This window comes from Biomphalaria glabrata, chromosome 9 (assembly GCF_947242115.1).
Source record: "Biomphalaria glabrata chromosome 9, xgBioGlab47.1, whole genome shotgun sequence".
In the NCBI taxonomy this organism is placed as follows: domain Eukaryota; kingdom Metazoa; phylum Mollusca; class Gastropoda; family Planorbidae; genus Biomphalaria; species Biomphalaria glabrata.
The window spans coordinates 6,242,733-6,263,272 of record NC_074719.1 but is presented as its reverse complement, the minus strand read 5'-3'; the positions used below and the strand labels follow the sequence as shown (position 1 = coordinate 6,263,272).

The window sequence follows — 20,540 nt, the reverse complement described above, 5'->3', positions numbered from 1 at the left end:
CTTTATTAAATTACTTTGACTAGCGTATTCTTTTTCTAGGAGGATTAATGCAATCTTCTAAGAGATCATTTTCTAGTAAACAAAATTTTAAAAACTCTACTTAAAAATATTCTTAAAAAACGTTTCCGACGAATCAAACAAACTCCTGTATTCTAAACATATTGTAAATACATGTTGGCCTAGATATGGAACGAAAATCCAGACAATTGTGTTCAAATTGTAAGTTTTAAAACTTTCTTTCCTTTTCCCTTACATTCCTAAACCCTTCCTGGACCTCACTTCCCGAGACTTCAGCACTTTTTCAGACCCCCTTGTTAGCTAAGGGAGAGAAGAAGAGGGGTTGGTGGAAACGATTTTATTTTTCGTGTAGGACGGTGTCACTGGTAAAAATTAGAGAAACATTGACATTACTATTGGGAGGTGGCGGGGGATGGGGGGCGAAGGGCTTTGCTGCCCCATGCGCCTAGGACCCTAGGAACGCCACTTGTTTCCAACCATTTGTTATCCGTAAGCCTAGATACCCACTGGCCTAATGTTCAGTTTGTGAATGTAATCCAAGATATATAATCACTGTGTTGAAAGATTTTTGTTTTTCAAAACTAAAGGCAAACAAATTGATGTATATATTGCGCCGTCGTACTTTGAAAGAATCCACTTTAAGTACATCTGTGGGTGCGGGTTATAGAACAGGTAAGCATGTCATTGCTTAAGCTCTTTTTCTTATCAAGAAAACGCATTTTTTTTTTATCTGGCCTAGATCTCTTGACCATGAGTTTATTTTTTAAAAATAGTGCCGTTATCTTAGACGCCTTATGAAATCGATTTAGTTATCGCTGCGTATGAATACTAAGGGGATAAAAGTAGTGCCTGCCTAGTCAAAGCACTCAATTAAGTTAAACGTTTTGTTGGATACGTCGGCGCAATGTAAGTGATGTAGGCCTGCTCTTAAACACAATCCTTTCATTTTATGTTGTTATAATTTGGTTGTGTAGATATTTCAAAATAAATAATAATAATAATACTAACAAAAAATAAAATATCAAAATAAATAATAATACTAACGTAAATGAGATATCAAAATAAATAATAATAATAATAATAATAACAAAAATAAAATATCAAAATAAATAATAATAATAATACTAACGTTAATGAGATATAAAAATATATAATAATAATAATACTAACAAAAATAAAATAAATACCTAAAAGTGGTAACGAGATATGTGTTTGTTAGTTTATACATATCAAATAGAGCTTTGTACATCGAATATTATAAATTTATTACTTATAAGAATTTAATATATATAATATGCTGATTCTGTAGATAAGAAAAGGTAGGTACTTAGATAGATAGATGAGTGTCCAGTAACTGAATTCTAGTTCTTTTTTTTCTAAACATCTCTACGAATTGTTTTGTCATATTTAAACTTGTGTTACTTTACCTAGATTGATACATTGATAAAATATATTTCTAGCTAATGTCTAAACGCCAGTGTTTGTGTATATATGGGTCGGTGCTGTTGACGGTTGTTGACTTGTAGTACCAAACTACCGGTAATCCAGTAATAGGTTAACTTTTAACTCTTTCTCTCCGTAATTATTTTTCCACATTTTAAAGGAATTCTTCATTTTGCGCATTACTATTTCACTACCCTTGTTATGATTGGGCTTCAATAGCTTTGTTGTTTGTTATCAGAAAATGTTTTATTTGGTGGAGAATTAAAGGGAAATGCATGTTCTTTTTATATAATTCAAAGTCAAGTTAAAAAAATTTAATATTAATTTAATTTAATTAGGTCAAATCAACGATGGTATCGTCGGTTAGGAGAGAAAGAGTTAAAACCGTAAAATAACTTGAAAAACTTCCCCTTGAACAATTCTAATTATAGCTTTTATACAATATAAACAAATTTAACTTAAGATGAAATGAAATTACTGTATTAGACTTTAGTAATAATATGAAATGATATTTGTAACAATATCTACTTCATACAAAAACACGTCTTTTTACTCTGGCTTTCTGGAGTCGTCTGGCCGACCCGAAATAGCTTATGGCAATGCCGCTAATCTTGCATCATTCACACTGCATAACCATCAACCAATCGCTAAACTCTTATGACCGTCACCATAGCAACACACACACACACACACACATCAACACACACTCTATAACAGGCGGGATCTTAAATAATACTTCCTGTGGCTCAAGTCAATCTTCCTCTTGAATTTCAGACGTGTCTAGGCAGACAGCAGACACAAGGTCAAGGTTAGCTTCGAGCTGTCTTTCAATACTTCCCCTCCCCCCCCCCCCAAACACACACACAAAGAAGGACATTTGTCTACGCTCGATTGAACTCTCATCTGCTGTCTTTTATTTCTTCTTTACTGGGGAGTTAACTCTAAAAAAAAGTGAATCACAATTATGTGCCCTTTGTTTACACTTCGACTTTCTTTTTAATCCCGTAGACATTAAATAATGAAATGAAATGTACTGAGAGAAAAAGTAGACAAAACGGTATGAAGAAATGTGGTGGAGATGTAATGGAACTCATAAGAAAACAAAAGAAAATGAAAAAAAAAAAAAAGAAGATTAGGAATTTAAGAGTGATTTTAAAAAGTGACAAAGTAAATAATTTCATAGAAATTACAGAAAGCTGTATTTAATATTCTATGTGGAAAGGCAGTAAGAAGAATAAATAGAACAACAAGTTTACATAATCTTATCATATCTTTTATAATACAGACTTTATTTCAAAAAAGAAGATGATTACGTTGATTAGTTAAAGAGGCCGTGACGCCCCCCCCCCCCAAATATTACGAAGGCATCAAGTTGAAACCTTGCACAAAATGTTTAATTGACAATGACAGCCCATGAATCAATACAAATTAACCGATTAGTTAATGAACTATTGATAATCATTTAATTTTGTTTATTTTAATTTTGTCTTAAAGAGAAAAAGGGAGAAAAAATGTTGCATTGTTGAAATGTGTGCTAGTAATTGTGCGGTTCTTTCCACAATATAAGCTTTGTGGGTTTTTTTTTTTAGTATTTTTTTTATATTTTGCTTGTTGCTAAGTTACATTTCTGTAGTGCAGTGATTCTCTAATGATGTAGCTTTCGTAGTATTAGTACAATTTCAGCTTTGACATGTGGGTTGGAGGAGTGAACTGGGTTAAGCTGTCCAAGATGCAAACACAACTCGGCCCAAGTTTAGGCCCAATCTTGGATTAAGCAAAAATTTTGCACAATTATTTCTTTTACCTGACAGCACCAGAAACAAACAAACAAAAACTAACCAATTAGCTATTAACTATTGGTAATTAATTATTGTGTTTGGTATCTTGAACAAAGGAAAGAAATCGTACTTGACAGATGTTTCAACTTTAATATACATTTTAAAAAAAGCGATCATGTAAACATTCACCAAAGTACCCCCTTCTTTCCTCAGCCTTTAACAACTGGTCCAGACAAGTGATACGATCATAGCGCATTGAGAAAACTTAAAGCTAAACAAATACAATTGGTAAAATATTCCTACCGCACAGATTTATTAGGTCTGGGTCGATTACAGGGGCGTAGCTAGGAAATTTCAATCATTTGGGGGCCTGGGAGTCTTGACCTCTTTTGAGACCCCTGCATTTTGCGTCATATTTAATATTTAATTTAAAAGCACCTATTCTTGAGCCCCCTCAAGTGGGGGCCAGAGGGATTTTAAAATTCTCCCCCCTCCTCCCCTCCCCCCCCCCCCAGCTGCACCACTGGTCGCATACTTATATAAATTACAAGACTTGTAAATTAATACAACTATACTTAAAAAAAAAACAAATTAATTTATACAATTATACTTAATATAAGCATTCATTTTTTAAAAAGCATTTCTAATGTTATTGTTCTTGCTTTTCAGATAGCAAGAACGCCTAGATATTCTCAAGATGCTACCTAACACGGATGAACTATTAATTGCTGACAAAGCGCTGATTGTGATCTTCATACTTCTAATATGTTTGATCAACGGGGCACTCATCGTCACCCAAGTCAGAAAACCAATGTTTTATCAGAGCGTCAAGTTAATGATGATTATATCCTTGGCTATAGGAGACATCATCTTTGCCCTCTTCCCGTTAGTAGTGCTTGCTAGAGGATTTTTTGAGGCAGATCCAACCTTCATGACCTGCAGGTTAAGTACAAATATCACAACCTACATGTCCTACTTGATTCATTTCGTCTACGGACTTGGTCTTGTGGTACTGGCAGCTGAAGTCTTCCTCAGAAACAGGATTCAAAGTATCCATGACAACAACTATAAATCATTGTCTGCAGTTGGTGCGAGTAGCGTCCCTTGGATCTTAGGACTAATTATAGTACTTCCACTTTGCATGTCAAATGTTAATTATGAATATTTCTGCATAAACACCCAGTCTTTGGATTCCATGTTTGGGGTATCAGTGTTTCTACCGGTCTCACTCTCAATAGTAGTCAGTATTGTTCTCAACTGTGTCCATTTTCCCACATCGCAACAGGGACAGACTATAAGCACCAACCATCAACCCATAGTGGTGTCTCAACAGACTGTCACACAACAAGGAGTCAACTCAACACAATACCCTCCTCAGGGCTACGCTCCTGGTAATGTTCATCATTTTCCCACATCCCAACAAGGACAGGTTATAAGCACCAACCAGCAACCCATAGTTGGGTCTCAACAGGCTTTTACACAACAAGGAAATTTAACTCAATACCCTCCCCAGGGTTACGCCCCTGGCACTGTTCATTATAATCCACCGAGTTCAAGTCCCTATTATTCATATCCAACAAACCAACAGGTTATGAACCAGTCCTCAACGGTGAACATCAACTTAAACCAGGGAGTCAACACGATACAGGTGACTCCCATGAATCAACGCGCAGAGGGTCAAAGGTTGCTTCTAATATCTATCATCTTCGGTTTGATGGTAGTTCCCTTTGCATCAGTCTCTCTTAGAGCAGCCTATATTGTCTGGCCGGACTTAATGACAAAAACTGTAGTAACACAATCTGTCTTTTGGCTAATGGCGGCACGATCATGCTTAACGCCCCTGATTATGATTGGTTATTCTAATTTATAATGTTTCTACAACAAATAAAAGTTGTGTTTAAGCAATCTGTATTACAGTAGGCTAGAAATACGGTAATTCAAACTTTTAATATTAAAACTATAATGAAACAAAATATATGTCGTTTTTAAGCCCGAGTTCCAGCTACATACAGTCATTGACTAATTGTTACTACTCAACTTTGGAGACTGATTTTTTTTAAATGTCGCCTTGTTTTACGTTGCGTGCACTGAATCTGGCCAATTTAAATTTAAGCTGCCAACTTCGTGTTGTAGAAGAGCATTTGCTAACAAGAATCAACGGAAGTGATGGACTAGCATCACTAAGCGAAAGTAGATCTACGTCACTTCCTCTTTGTGCTTCTCAACGAGAATGTGCTTTTTTCTAGCTCAGTAGTTAATGAAGACTTCAAGATGCGAAACCAACCTTAACGTCAGGGTTCAATCTGCACTGTGGTTATTATTGGTTACCAGATGTCCGGCAAAAGAAGGGCGTTCCATCCCCCTATCTTTTCGAGATCAAGAAAGATGCATTTCCAAAACACTCACGATTCTTAAAGACAACCTGCACCCATTAACCTACAGTTACATCAGATCGGAACGAAGTTGTCGTCTCCTTTCCATTAGGACTAAAACAGAAAGATTTAAAAACTCCTTCATCCCACTTTCGGTCAGAGTGTTACAAGATCAGCTGTCGTCATCGAGAAGTACATAGAAGTCAAATTCATAAAGCGCTGGTTGTGAATGATTGCTGTTCGAATTTTTTCATCCATATTGTTTTTGTAAAGTAGTTACGCTGAGGTTGTCAATTGTAGTCAAACTGAATTTCCATTTGATTGGATCAATAAAATCATCTTATCTTATCTTATCATGTCCTTCCTCCAGCATGCATTGGACAAAACTCTGAACATTTACTCCATGAAAAAGGGCGTGTTCATTGATCAACGTACAGTAGACAATAGAGATATAAAGTGCCAAGAGAGAGAGAGCGAGAGAGAGAGAGAGAGAGAGAGAGAGAGAAAGAGAGAGAGACTTGTAAAATAAACAATCTGAAGGTCCACTTGTTTTTTCGCCATAACGAAATACAGCGAAGTCTTTTTCTCTAAAAAACAATTCATTTTATAAAGTAATATGATCTTTGGACACGTTTTATCAAATAGTCTAAAGTTTACCTTGCCTTATAGTTTTGGTCCTAATTTGTAAGCCTTTTTCATCCTTTTTTAACCTACTATGGGTTGCCTGTGTCTGTTTATCGGTTATCTGTCCATCCCGACAAAGAGAACGAAGTATTTTCATTATATGTACAACATAGTGTACACTTATTTACAACATAGACGTGCCAATAGTCTAATATGTTCACACTTGAAGTCGGATAAATCTACGTATAAACAACTAACACAATATAACTTTTTTTATTAGGAAACCTCAAAATTTGCGCTATTCAATTTTAGCTTTATCAACATAGGAATCTTTGGGTCTTATAACAGATGAGCTAACGTAAAAGTGATTTGTCATTACAGTATGAGAATATGGCAGCTGTACGTTAACCGTGGGCTGTAGAAACTGTGGGTTTTTTGGTTCTAATAGTGGTGAATGCTGACATGTTTAATTTAATTTAATTTAATTTAGGTCGACTATAAGTTCACCCAACTCTGATGGGTACCTGACCTTAGTTTTGGAAAGGAAAAGTTGTTGCTTGTTGTTCTGGTCACATAACAGCCTTGCTCGTTAACTATGAGCCGTAGAGACTGATGACATTAACATCGACTGTCCCGTTGATCGCAAGGTCTAAAAGTGTACTTTACTTTATTTTCAATTTCGCTATCAAGGCTACTAATACCTCAGCTGGCTTTAAACGTTTCGTAGTTCCGAATAATAGGTATAAATTAAGAGAACATAACAATTTGTTCATCTCTTTCTGCCTCTCTCTCTCTCACCTGTCCCTTGACTTTCGTCCTAAGGGTGCTGAGACAGTCATTGTAACTAAATCCGCCACTTTTCCCGATCAGCAGCTGTTCTTAGCAGGATATCAAGAGAGAGGCTTGTCCATTCTTTTACATTGTCCAGCCAGCTTTTTCTTGGACGACCCTTTCTTCGTGTTTCCTCCACTGTACATTGAAGAATGACTTTAGACAGTGAGCCATGTCTTACACTATAACCATACCAGCTCAGCTTTCATCATCTCTTCACAGTATTGAGGGGTTCCTCCTTTTTGCCAGCCAGTGTGTTGTAAATGTTGACTTTTAACTTTTCAATTCATCAGACGTGTTGTTTTTTTAAAGATAACAGACTTGATTAAATCTAAATCATGAAGACTTCGTTGTACTAAAACAAAATCCCTAACAAGATAAATGAAACAGTTTTATTTGGGAATATCATACGAATACATAGTTAGATGGTTCTGTTCTAGATTCACACTTTGTTTGACATGTGTCAGGTGTAGGCTACAGCAAGAAGTGAAGATGATTATATCTTAGCCGAAACCTTCAGCAGGATGGTAGGGGGAAGGAGGCAGTGGGCAGGGTTCAATCCCGGGATCATTGAGTCGACAGTCCAAAGCACATACCACATGACCAGGCAGTAATTCAGTAAATATTTAATCACTTTGAAATATCGAGTAATTTTAAATCTCGAATTCATAAGTGATAAAAGTAATTTTTATATTGTATAAAGTTATAAATAATATCACATTTAATATGTTCAAATAGGCTTTGACCTTGTGTTTTGCTCTATTTACAAAATGTAATATAATGTTCTTATAAATGCAAACTTTATTGCCTGATTTGCTGTTTTATATTGGTATTTTTCTTTTTTATGTATATACCACTAACCTATACTATATATATATATATATATATATATATATATATATATATATATATATATATATATATATATATATATATATATATATATATATATTGCTAATATTATTATATTAGAAAAAAAAACAAGTATTCACTCTGGAGATGTTCGATAAGCGAAAGTAGTTTTTAATTATTCTTTTTTCAAGATATTGTATATTTATATTGTTGAATATAAACTTTAAAAATTATTTTTTTATTTGATTGGACATTTTATTTTTTACTTCTTTTTTTAATAAAATATATTCTTCGTACTAGAGTATATAATGCTATTAATTTTTTTGTTTTCTGTATAAAATTATTTCTGTTTATATTGTCTAATTTTCTTTCACATTTCTCCTTGTTTTTTCCTTTCAACTTGTTAAGTCTGAGTTTCTCTACATAACTGTGCCTCACTCCCCCCCCCCCAAATCCAATTACTGTACATCTGAACGCGGTTCTAGCAAGTGTTCTCTACACACGTACATAATATGTGATATTTGTGTAATGCTTAACTTACGCTCACCCACGTCCCTCACTCACGAAAGTGTGCTCAGTTGTGCGCGCTCACTGGTTTGCTACACGTCAAGAGTCTGAGCTGCTGACCTTGACATCTGATCTAGAACTTTTTCCAGAAAACAATCTCTACCAGCCGACTAGTTTCATTACCATGAGAGTTATTGAATGAACGAAGTCTTCCATAATATATACGTATCAAAATAAACTTTAGTTTTAATGCATTGTTTCTATTATGCATAAAAATATTAACCAAGAAACGATCAAACAAGAAATAAACTTATAAAATAAAAACTAAACTACTGTTATTTCACTTGCAATTAAATTGTCATTATTTAAAAGATTCCATATACCTGCATTCATATATTTATTCTTCAAGGCTTATTCCAGTCCAAGGTAAGTAAATTTTAAATATAACAAGTATAAAAACACAGCGCTGATTAATCTAAAAATGTGTCTATATTAAGTACAAGTAAGTGCCTGAGCATAGTGTTAATATTGACCAGAAACATTTGTAGCTACTAGATCACTGTAGTTCCAGAACTAAAGTTCGTATTCAAGTATGTATTGCCTTGGTCAGATAAACTTGTTCAAAATCAAAACAATAAACAAAGCTAACTTGTGATTTATAAACCATTATTTGTTTGTTTACAATATACTGTTACCCAACAAATGATACTCGATAGGCAGACTTAACAATTATTATTTTACACGTATACATATTAAAATTTGGGTCGTCTCCAAACGAGACTTCGGGGAAATAGGAATTCGCTTGGCGACGAAAATCGATGTCCATAATCTAGTGGTTCTCACCACGCTTTCATATGGCTCTGAGACCTGGATGTTCCATAGGGGCATATAGAGCTTCACGAATGATTCCATTGAAGCTGCCTTCGTTGAAAAACGGGCAAACGCTGGCAGACCTACGTTACAAATATCCAATTTATTTGAGGTGTGGACAGTATAGAAGCACCAGTGATCATGCGCCCTTTTACCCTCACTGGCGTAAAGAAATGAAGGTTGCGACAGATGACTTCCTAATACAGCTGAAGAGATCCAAAGAAGGGCCCTTGCCGAAGACAGGTGCAGACTAAGAAAAGAAAAACTTAAGTAGACCCCCGTGGACAACGGCTTTGTCTGCATAAGATGCGGCAAAATATGTAGGTCTGAAGTGGGTCTGTGTAATGTAGAATACTGCACTCATCCTCAATCTTCGGAAACGAAGACAGTGTCTTATATGTGATCAGAAGTGTGACATGGTACTTATAAAATATGATCATGTCTAACTGTAACATTTTAGCTATTTCATTCTGACATTGATATAGATTTCCACATAATGCAAGCTTGTGCAAAGTAATTTAGTGAAGAAAAATAGATCTAGTAGCATGTGTAAAAAAAAATTGTATTACTATTTTTTAAGTTAATCTACATAGAGAGATAACATGTATTGAAACCCCTTTCAAAACTTAAAATAAGATGGAAAGCCAAAGGCTTAACCCTTGGCACCAAAATCAGACTGATACGCTCTCTGGTCATGGTCACATTTTTACATGCTTGTGATTCTTGGAACTGACTGAGCTAGAGTGGAGTATCCTAGCAATGGAATTGAGATGCTACAGAAGGATCCTAGGTATCACTTTCAAAGACTGCATCACAAACCAAGAGATTAGAGACAGGGGAACAGCAGCGATTGGACCCCATGATGACATGCTAAATATTGTAAAAAAAAACAATGCAAGCGTAAAATTTAAGGCCATATTACAAGATCTTCGGTGCTCGCAAAGACCTTCCTTCGGGGAATAGTACCAGGGAAAAGAAGAAGAGGCAGACAGAGAAAGCGATGGGAGGACAACATTAAAGAATGGAAGGGCCTAAAATTGAAAGAGGTTCTAAACAAGGCAAAAGACAGAGAGGAATGGAGAAAGACGGTCGACGATTCTTGCATGGCGCCCCAATGGTCCATAGACTAAGGGATAGGTAAAGGTAAAAATCATATATTAAGCTCTATACGCTTTAGTTCACTGACTCTCGCGTCAGATATTTAGATCATTCATTGAGTACCAGATGAATATTTTTATTGTTCTGTTTGATCCTCATATTATATGTATCTTGTTATTCCTGAGCGCACATCAATTTATTGGTTTCAATCAATGAGACATTTTTTTTATAAATATTTTTATTTTTCATGAGACACAAAACACCCACAACATAACCTCGAATTTCAATAACATTTTTTGCGTTACACATGTAAGACCATTTTCGTAGATAATTGACAACATTGAAATTCACTGAAAGAAACTGAACCCACCACCCCTTCTTTCCAAACCATTTTTGATATCCTTAGATTTTGCGGAAGCAACAGAGTGGGTCAGGCATTTTTATCTAAAGATCATCTCAGTTCTATCAATAACACTTTTGCTAACTTTTGTTATGTTTTCGTTTAAGGGCAGCAAGAATCATTTCTAAGGTAAATCATCAGAGAGTCATTTTAGATGTTTGTAATACCATTAAAAATGACGGATCAATATGTACACTCTATGACTCAAGCCACAGTTTTGTCCATTTAAGTTCAGTGTATTGCCCACTGTTTCGTCCACGTATGTCCAATGTATTGTCTGTCTCCTGTTTTGTCCACTTATGTCCAGTGTCCATTTAAGTCCAATGTATTGCCCACTTTTGTAGTCTTTCTTGTAAGCCTACACTAATAGTCAGTGTTTTTTTTTTTGTATATAAATAGAACCGTGTCAATAAGCACAATTTTAGGTGAGTTGGGATATAATTGTTTACTTTAATAATAGAGTACGATCAATACTACAATTAAAAAACAACAAGAAAAAAAAATTACATTAGATTTTCTAATTTCAATAAACTAATATTAATTTTTAAACATTTCTTGTACACTATATAACGAGGATATTTTAGTAAACATGTTTAAATAATATTAAAAAAAAATATTCTTTTAAAATTACGATAACTTTGAAACTGGTAAAAATGCGAACTTAATGTTCTGGACATAGACTTATATATAAGTCTATGGTTCTGGAATTATTTAAATTTAATCATGAACAAATTGTTTTAATTAAATTGTATTAAGCTATGCATTTATTTTTGTTGTATCAGACATTTCTGTTGCATCTCTACAATCAGGAAAACTTGGAGCTGGTAAACAGTCCTCAGAATGAACCTGAACTTCTCAAGAGGTAAAAAGAAATGCAATTGATTTTTTTATATTTTTTATGGAAAACGTTTTTGCTTTTTTTTTAAAATAATTTTTGTTACTAGCCAGTTACCTGCCTTTGGATAAAACTTTTGTTTAAGGAACAGAAATGGAAACGATGAAAGAGTTTGAAGCGGACAAATTCAAATTATCACAACCTTTCCTAAACACAGCATTCCTCTATACACAGTCTATACTTTGTTGTATTTTAACAGGCCGAAATAGTTATACATTAAACTAATGTAACCTCATGGCAATAAAGTCTATTATTAAAATATACCATGTCCTGATGGCCTTCGACTATACTATCTATCTACCTATCTATCTATATATATAATATAATTATAATATAATATTACTATATATTTGTGCGACCTTTAAACTTACGAATATTTCGGTTATCATGACCTGGGTTCACTATTGTTCTTTGAAAAAAAAAGGAGCATATTTTATAAAATAAATTGCACCAATCCTTCAAGACACTAGAGATATTATTCATGTTTAAAACAAAACAGTTGACATTACATTTTTTATTTGGGTTAGAAGGGGGGGGGTATATAGGTAGCGATAACTCCACGTGTGTGGGTGTGCGTGTCTTTATATTTGCGTGTGTCTTAGGAGACTTTAGGAGTGTCTCAGGTCAAAGTAGAACAAAGTGTTGATAAGATTGACTTCTGCTGGAATGTAATAGAAAATAACGACGTCAAATTCGACCTCAACATATTTTTCGTAGCAATAAAATTTTGGAATTAAAAACAAGTAATATAGTGAAATCTGTTCTCTGGACTCTAACTTTCTGCTTACGTAGAACTCCTGTTTTTAAAGCTACAATGTTATTTTTTTTTTAAATTGCTCCAAATATGTTTCTTAACTCGTTAAATTATGGTTAAATAAAAACATTCCTAATATAGCCGAACTTCCAGTAGATTCAGACGCAATTAAACCTTCTTCTTTACATTGGTAATCGATTTCTTATGGTTCCCTTTGATCACTATGTTCTCTTTTGACCATTTACCTACACCGACTAGAACTAGTAAAGTGTCGACTCAAAACTTTCTTTAGTATCTATAAGATTAGTGGATATAGTTATGAAACCTGGGCAGCACATGATGATTAAAAGCTACATAAAAATAGACAGATACATAAACAAGAGCGTTTTTTTTTTATGTCTAACTCTGCTATAATATAACTTAATTATTCTTTAGACCTTAACGCTATCGATCTCCCAGGAATGTCAATCGAAGCGTAATCTCTGGTGCTGATAGAAAGTAGCTTTGACAGGAATTCGTCTGATCACATTCTTGTACTATCTAAAAAGAAGCAACCATAAAAACAACCCGTGTCTCGCACTGCTTCCCCAAGTCTGCCTCAGACATTTCTCTCTCAGCACAGATTAATTTAGCACACAATTATTGTGTCCACGCTCGCTCTGTCGTCACGTATTATTTATGTTGTGGATTATGATAATCTAGGGATAAAACAACACATGACATTAATGTTATCGACGGCCGTTGACTTGTAGCACCAAACTGCTGGTAGACAACTAAACCGCTGTAGGCGTATTCTATTTGTTCTTTGTGAACTAAATATAAAAATAACTTTTTATTACAATATGGACGAAATTAGCTTGAGATAAAATGAAATAAATGTATATTTTTAACACATATGTATCTCACGATAAAAACACGTCTTTACACTCTGGCATCTTGGAGTCGTCTGGCGAACTTAACACAGATTACGACAGCACCGCTTTTCTTGCATCATTCTTCTTATCTTCTTATATAATAGAGACGTTACTTAAAAAAAAAGATGATTACGTCCTACGCGTCATGCATTTAGTCATGCATATTAACCAATGACTTAAATTCTGCCAAGTCACTGGTTTTCCTGGATAGCTCAGGCAACCCATTCCATGCTCTAATAGCACTAGGGAAGAAGGAGTATTTGTACAAATTTGTCCTAGCATATGGGACGAGGAATGTGCCTTACAACTTACAATGAATACTTCCTTTCTTCATAATCGCATTGGAAAAAAAAAAGATACTCCATATTAATAGAAATTATTAAAGTTGTCTTACATGCTCCGATCTTCATCAGCGAGAAAAACGTTCTACTTTGTCGCTAGAAAAAGTTTTAGCATGTCACAACAGAAGTTCTACTTTGTCACTAGAAAAAGTTTTACCATGTCGCTACAGAAGTTTTACTTTGTCGCTAGAAAAAAAAATACTTTGTCGCTAGAACTAGTTTTGATTTGTCGCTAGAAAAAAAATTACTTTGTCGCTAAAAATAGTTTTACTTTGTCGCTAGAAAAAAATTACTTTGTCGCTAGAACTTGTTTTAATTTATCGCTAGAAAAATTTTTACTTTGTCGCTAAAACTTGTTTTACTTTGTCGCTAAAACTAGTTTTACTTTGTCGTAAACTTTTATACATATGAATAATGGTTTCAACGTATATTACTTTAGCAGGTATTTGTATATTTCAGGACAACACGAGAGTCAAGTCTCTACAGAAGGGGAATCGGGTCTACGAGAGTATTCGCGTCAATGCTCCAAGCACCCGGGTCATGCTGACTTTATTTCAGTCAAAGATTTCACAATGCAGCATTTACCCGAGAACCACCGTGACCCAGATCTGTTCCAGCTAATCAAGTGTGCCGCAGAGCTGACTGTCAGAATCATCGTTGGTACCGTCAGTCCACACAGGCCGGAATTCTGGCCAGACACAAATCAGCCGTATCCTTTTTACGACATGCGAGGAAAGGAAGTGACGACAACAGGAAGTGGAGAGATTTCTGTTTTCAAATTTATAAATGGAGCGGGGTTTGACGGAAGAGGAAGTCCTATCGATCAGCTGGGTAATAAATATGTTAGAGAGTACACGACCTGTCCTTGTAAGTCGTGCCGGAAGTCGGAAACACCCAGCAATGCATGGTGGGAAATTATAGTTTACACAGCCTCGCATGTGGTGTTTGACGAGATCGAGGCCAGGCAGACTTCCTGTAGAATGTTTTACGATGACGAAGAGAGTCCGGCAGAGATTTTGAGTCCCATGACCCTAGATTACGTCAACAAAGACAGAGAGGTGTGCATCCTGAAGCATTGGACTTGTCAGCAGCTCGGACAAAGACTTTATGATATGGCTCAGCACAAGTTTACCTTGAGACAGAAACTTTGGGACAAGTACAAGGTTGTTCCTGACGACAATTTAAACTTTATAATCTCACACCCACATGGATGCTTCAAAACTATCTGCATCGGTAAATGGATGGACAACATTAAAATCAGTGAGCGAAGCCAGGAATTTAATTTTACGCGTTTGACCTACACGACTCCCACATGTCCAGGAAGTAGCGGCGCCTGGGTTCATTGTGTGGCTTTCGGTGGTGATCATGTCCACTTTGGGGCTTTTCAGCCTGGTCTTAACATCAGTTGTACTGGACTTTTTCGAAAGCAGCCTCTCAATGCTAGTAATAGTGCTAGTGGTTCTAGTGACCAAAAGAGCTAAGTTTTTTAACGTGTAAATGTCAATCAGAGCCCAAAATTTTCCTTCAAGATCAAAACCCAAATTGTCCTTTTATTACCAAATGAAATTGATGTCTCAGTTACGTAAAGTTACAAACATTTCTTCAAAACGAAAGAAGATAATTGCATATTAAGTAATATTAAATCTAATCGGGAGTGTTAATTAGAAACTTAAGCATTACGAGATCATCTACTCGGCTAGTGCTCTATTGACAACTAGGGAAGAAAGAGGAACTTCTAAATGAATTCATTCTGGGTATGGCATGGAATAAGAAATGTGCCCTTATCTTTCCTAATCTCTGTGTCTTTTCTGAGAATTTTTTATGGGTTTTGGTTTTGTAGTTTATATAAAATTATATTTTGGGTATATAGATCCATTTCAACATTAAAAGTCTGTAGTCTAGACTAGAACATTGGATCTAGATGTATGGCATGGAAGATTCTAGTTCAGCTTGTATGTATTATTAGGCCTAATACTTTACTTTATAGCCTTCAGCACGATGTTCACTTTAAGATGAACAGAACATAACGTATATGAATGATTATTATTACGTTTACTAATATGACTATGGAATATGGAGGCGCGGTGGCTGAGCGGTAAAGCGCTTGGCTTCTGAACTGGGGGTCCCGGGTTCGAATCCTGGTGAAGACTGGGATTTTTATTTCGGGATTCCTGGGCGCCTCTAAGTCCACCCAGCTCTAATGGGTACCTGACATTAGTTGGGGAAAAGTAAAGGCAGTTGGTCGTTGTGCTGGCCACATGACACCCTCGTAAACCGTAGGCCACAGATTTAGATGACCTTTACATCATCTGCCCTATAGACCACAAGGTCTGAAGGGGAACTTTACTTTTAATATGACTAACATAAGTCCGCTAAAGTCATTGCTTTAAATAAGACGTGCAGCATATCTTGGACAACCTTGGAGGAACATGTATTAGAAAGACTTGAACAGACTTCCATCCGCTGAAGAACATCCGGGGAACTAGGGAATAAGCCCCACCACCAAGATCACGCTCTTCAACAACATTATCTTATCTTATAAAATACAGACGTTACTTCAAAAAAGAAGATGGTTACGTCCTACGCGTCATGCATTTAGTCATGCATTTTAACCAATGACCTAAATTCTGCCAAGTCACTGATTTTCCTGGCTAGCTCAGGCAACCCGGTAATCAATGCTCTAATAGCGCTAGGGAAAAAAGAGCATTTGTACAAATTTGTCCTAGCATATGGAACAAGGAATGTGCATTTATCTTTGTGTCTTTCTGAGTATTTTATTAAATTTTGTTTTTGTATTTGAAGATTATAGTTCGGTGTTTTATGTATAATTGCAACTTTACTTTTAAGTCTTCTGTCCTGAAGGCTTTCTAAATATAGTGATTTTACTAAAGGTGTTACTCTAGTTAAATGTTAATATTCTTTTGTTATGAATCTCAATGCTCTATTTTGTGTCTGTTACAGTTTCTTAATGTTTTCTTGAGTTGAGGGGTCCCAAACAGAGAATGCATATTCTATTAAGGTTTAATAACATTTTAGTTTTATGTTCTTATTTGATTTATAGAAATTTCTTTTAATAAACCCTAATGCTTTATTTGATTTTGTTATAGTTTCATCAATATGTGGATTCCATGACAGTTTTTCATTTATTACAACACCTAGGTATTTTGCGTTTTTAGTCTGTGTTACTGGTTTGCCATGAATAAAATAAGTTTAATTAATTTGTTTTAGTTGTTTTTTTTTTGTTATTATTCTTAATAACTGACATTTTTCTGGGTGGAAAGACATGCTCTAATTTGATTCCCATTTCTGTAATTCATCTAATTCTCTTTGTAAAATATCTGTATCTTGTGGGGGTTTTTTATTGTTCTATTTATTATGCAATCGTCTGCAAGAAATCTGACTTTTGTTCCTGAACTAATGCAATTTGGTAAATCATTTATATATTAATATAAGACTTCCTTTTGGTACACCTGAGTTTACTGTTGTTGGTGTTGATTTAGAGCCATTTATTATCACAGTTTGTTCTCTCCCTATCAGAAAATCTTGAATCCACTGATGCAATGGACCGTCAATGCCAAAATATTTTAATTTTTTTAAGCAATCTATGGTGGTGAGCTTTGTCAAAAGTCTTAGAAAAAATCTAGTAAGATAGCATCTATTTACTCACTATTATTAAGCTAATACTACTTCATAGAGTAGAGATCTTGAGAACCTTCGTCACCACCATGAAAAAAATCCGATCATACATCAATACCTGCCTCAGGAAGATCTACTGGCCAGACAAGATCTAGAATGAGGAAATGTGGTAAAGAATAAAGTAACAGCCATTGAAGTAGATATCCTTCTGAGACGCTGAAGATGGATAGGTCACACCCTTTGCAAGCCTGCATCCAACATGTCAAGGAAAACCCTATCCTGGAACCTCAAGGAATGAGAAAAAGAGGACGGCCCAGGAATACATGGCCCCGCGATTTGGAACAAGATGTCAAGCAGACGGGAAAGACGTGGGGACAGTTGGAGAGAGTCCCTCAGAACCAAGACATCTGGAGGAATCTGGATTGTGGTGTTTGTCCCAGCCGGTAGCACAGGCAGATATAGAGCTATGTAGAACTATTACGCAGTTTAGAAGAAGTCTTTACTGAAAGCGTAAGGACACTTTTGCTACGCCACTGTCCTCGTAACACACTTCGGTTGATCTAGGTCCGCGATCGACATATATCCCTTTGTTGGAGTTTGACCTCGTTTCTGATAATAACAAAGAGAATGTAACTCAGATGTATTCTCGAGAGCTTTTAATATAACGTTAAGTTAATCTATATTACTGACCAAGGCTTAAAAAAGTTAACAAAATTATATCATTACAGTTGACTCTTGATAATCTGGTTACTATGTTACATAAATTTGAGAGGGGGGGATTGCTAAAAACTTTGGATTACCCGAATTAAGTTAATTACTTTAAATAATTTAATCCTTTCTTTTAATAAAATTCCGTTTATGGTACTGAAAGAAATCCTCATATACATTCTACAGTTGGGTGTTTTCTGTATAATATCCGCATTATTTAAAAGGAGCTGATTAATAAAGTGCTCGTATTCAAATATAGGCGAAGGCAGGGATTTTTAGGACGCCCATGAGGCCATCCAATTGTAATGGTTATCTGACATTAGTTAGTGAAACTAAAGACGTGGCTTTCGTGATGCCCATGTGATACTCTCGTTCACCGTCAACTGCAGAATCAGACGATCTGTACATCATCCACCCTATACATCGGTCTTTTTAGTTGTTGTTTTGGTGTACATTATTAAAACAATAAATTACTAGAAAAACTATTTAAAAAAAAACAACTAAAAAAAGACAGGAAAATGTTTTAGAGAAATATGGAGGTCACATAAGGTAACATAAACAAAATAAGAGAATAAAAATAAATAGATTTGAGAGAGGTCTGAAATTTAATAGATAAACTAAATAATGTCAAGGACGCTTTATTGTAAGATCAATTTTCCCAACTAAATACTTGTTGTTCATGGTCATTGACTTGTGGCATTTATCTGCTGGTATAAAACTTAACAGCTGTAGGTGTATTCTATTTTAACTTTAAAAAACTTAAAATAGCTTGAAAAAACTTCTTTGTAATATAAATCCAGATAAAGCTTTTATTACAAATTCAACCAGAGATGAAATGAAATAAACTTATATTTTAAAGAAATCTCACTATAAAAACACGTCTTTACACTGACATCCTAGAGTCGCTGGCGTATTTATCACAGCTAAAAACATAACATTGCACAAGTCGAATATTAAATTAATGCTCTCTCTCTCTCTCTTTCTCTCTCTCAACAATAAATAACTGCTCCCTTTCTTCATCACCTAACAGTAACTGCTCCCTTTCTTCATCATCTAACAATAACTGCTCCCTTTCTTCATCACCTAACAATAACTGCTCCCTTTCTTCATCATCTAACAATAACTGCTCCCTTTCTTCCTAATAAGCTTGGGAAAACACACACACTCCATAACAGTAATAAAATTTTAAAAGTTCATAAATTCAATTTACATTCTAAAAGTGCCCTAAAAATTATCTTATACCTTTTAAATTCATAGCCTATCGACACTGCAACAAGATAGCTATCTACTTATGGTTATCCCTGCAGTTATCACAATTATTATTAGTTAATAAAATTAGCATGCGCCAGGATCATGCCATAATTTTAACACAAATTATTTGGATGTCCATAGGTGACCACAGGTCTTAATTTCTTTCAATTAACCATGATTCTCTGTCTCATAACCAAGGCTTAATGCACGTCTCAAAGACTGTCTGTTTTGTATGCCATTCTTGGTGACGGATTCCTGGTATTATGTGTGTGTAGATCTTATTGCTGAGGCTCAGTGTTCTCAAACCAAACGCATCATTTGTAAACCACTGTAACAATAAAAGTCAGTAAAATTACATGTTAATATTTATAGCGTATGAGTAACTGCATACATTTCTTCGTAAGACCTGAACGTAGGAACTCTAAAGCAACAACTTGATAACTATGTAATAGTTCACAAACTTCACTTGTATCGGACGTTCTAATAGTTCACACACTTCACTTGTATCGGACGTTCTAATAGTTCACATTTTAACTTGTATCGGACGTTCTAATAGTTCACACATTTCACTTGTATCGGACGTTCTAATAGTTCACACACTTCACTTGTATCGGACGTTCTAATAGTTCACACATTTCACTTGTATCGGACGTTCTAATAGTTCACACACTTCACTTGTATCGGACGTTCTAATAGTTCACACATTTCACTTGTATCGGACGTTCTAATAGTTCACACACTTCACTTGTATCAGACGTTCTAATAGTTCACACACTTCACTTGTATCGGACGTTCTAATAGTTCACACAATTCACTTGTATCGGACGTTCTAATAGTTCACACATTTCACTTGTATCGGACGTTCTAATAGTTCACACATTTCACTTGTATCGGACGTTCTAATAGTTCACACACTTCACTTGTATCGGACGTTCTAATAGTTCACACATTTCACTTGTATCGGACGTTCTAATAGTTCACACACTTCACTTGTATCGGACGTTCTAATAGTTCACACACTTCACTTGTATCGGACGTTCTAATAGTTCACACACTTCACTTGTATCGGACGTTCTAATAGTTCACACATTTCACTTGTATCAGACGTTCTAATAGTTCACACACTTCACTTGTATCAGACGTTCTAATAGTTCACACATTTCACTTGTATCGGACGTTCTAATAGTTCACACACTTCACTTGTATCAGACGTTCTAATAGTTCACACACTTCACTTGTATCGGACGT

General features: G+C 35.2%; 3 protein-coding genes across 8 annotated transcripts in view; 2 read left to right on the top strand and 1 right to left on the bottom strand.

The window, feature by feature from the left end:
• Positions 1–591: 591 nt before the first annotated feature.
• Positions 592–6,402, top strand: LOC106065742 (uncharacterized). 2 transcript variants are annotated; one of them, XM_056042743.1, is made up of 2 exons: positions 592–690; positions 3,909–6,402. In XM_056042743.1, the coding sequence occupies exon 2, from the start codon at positions 3,937–3,939 to the stop codon at positions 5,107–5,109; it is 1,173 nt and encodes a 390-aa protein (XP_055898718.1). In that variant the 5' UTR covers positions 592–690; positions 3,909–3,936; the 3' UTR covers positions 5,110–6,402. The 2 variants fall into 2 exon arrangements, with proteins under 2 accessions (XP_055898718.1, XP_055898717.1); XM_056042742.1 differs by lacking the exon at positions 592–690 and adding an exon at positions 780–924.
• Positions 6,403–8,032: 1,630 nt separating this feature from the next.
• On the top strand, positions 8,033–16,915 carry LOC106075862 (uncharacterized). Of its 2 annotated transcripts, none has more exons than XM_056042749.1 (3): positions 8,033–8,851; positions 11,603–11,655; positions 14,157–16,915. In XM_056042749.1, exons 2-3 carry the CDS (start codon positions 11,634–11,636, stop codon positions 15,176–15,178), a joined length of 1,044 nt encoding a protein of 347 aa, XP_055898724.1. In that variant the 5' UTR covers positions 8,033–8,851; positions 11,603–11,633; the 3' UTR covers positions 15,179–16,915. The 2 variants fall into 2 exon arrangements, with proteins under 2 accessions (XP_055898724.1, XP_055898723.1); XM_056042748.1 differs by having other exon boundaries at positions 11,576–11,655.
• Positions 12,215–20,540, bottom strand: part of LOC106065743 (lysosomal thioesterase PPT2-A-like) — a 23,302-nt gene continuing 14,976 nt past the window's right edge. For 2 of the 4 annotated variants that reach the window (XM_056042763.1, XM_056042762.1), the window contains exon 10: positions 18,701–19,620. In XM_056042763.1, coding sequence (XP_055898738.1) covers positions 19,480–19,620 — 141 coding nt within the window. In that variant the 3' untranslated portion in view covers positions 18,701–19,479. Of the gene's footprint in view, positions 12,347–18,700; positions 19,621–20,540 lie in introns of those variants that run through there. The other 2 variants (XM_056042764.1, XM_056042761.1) reach the window with 2 other exon arrangements.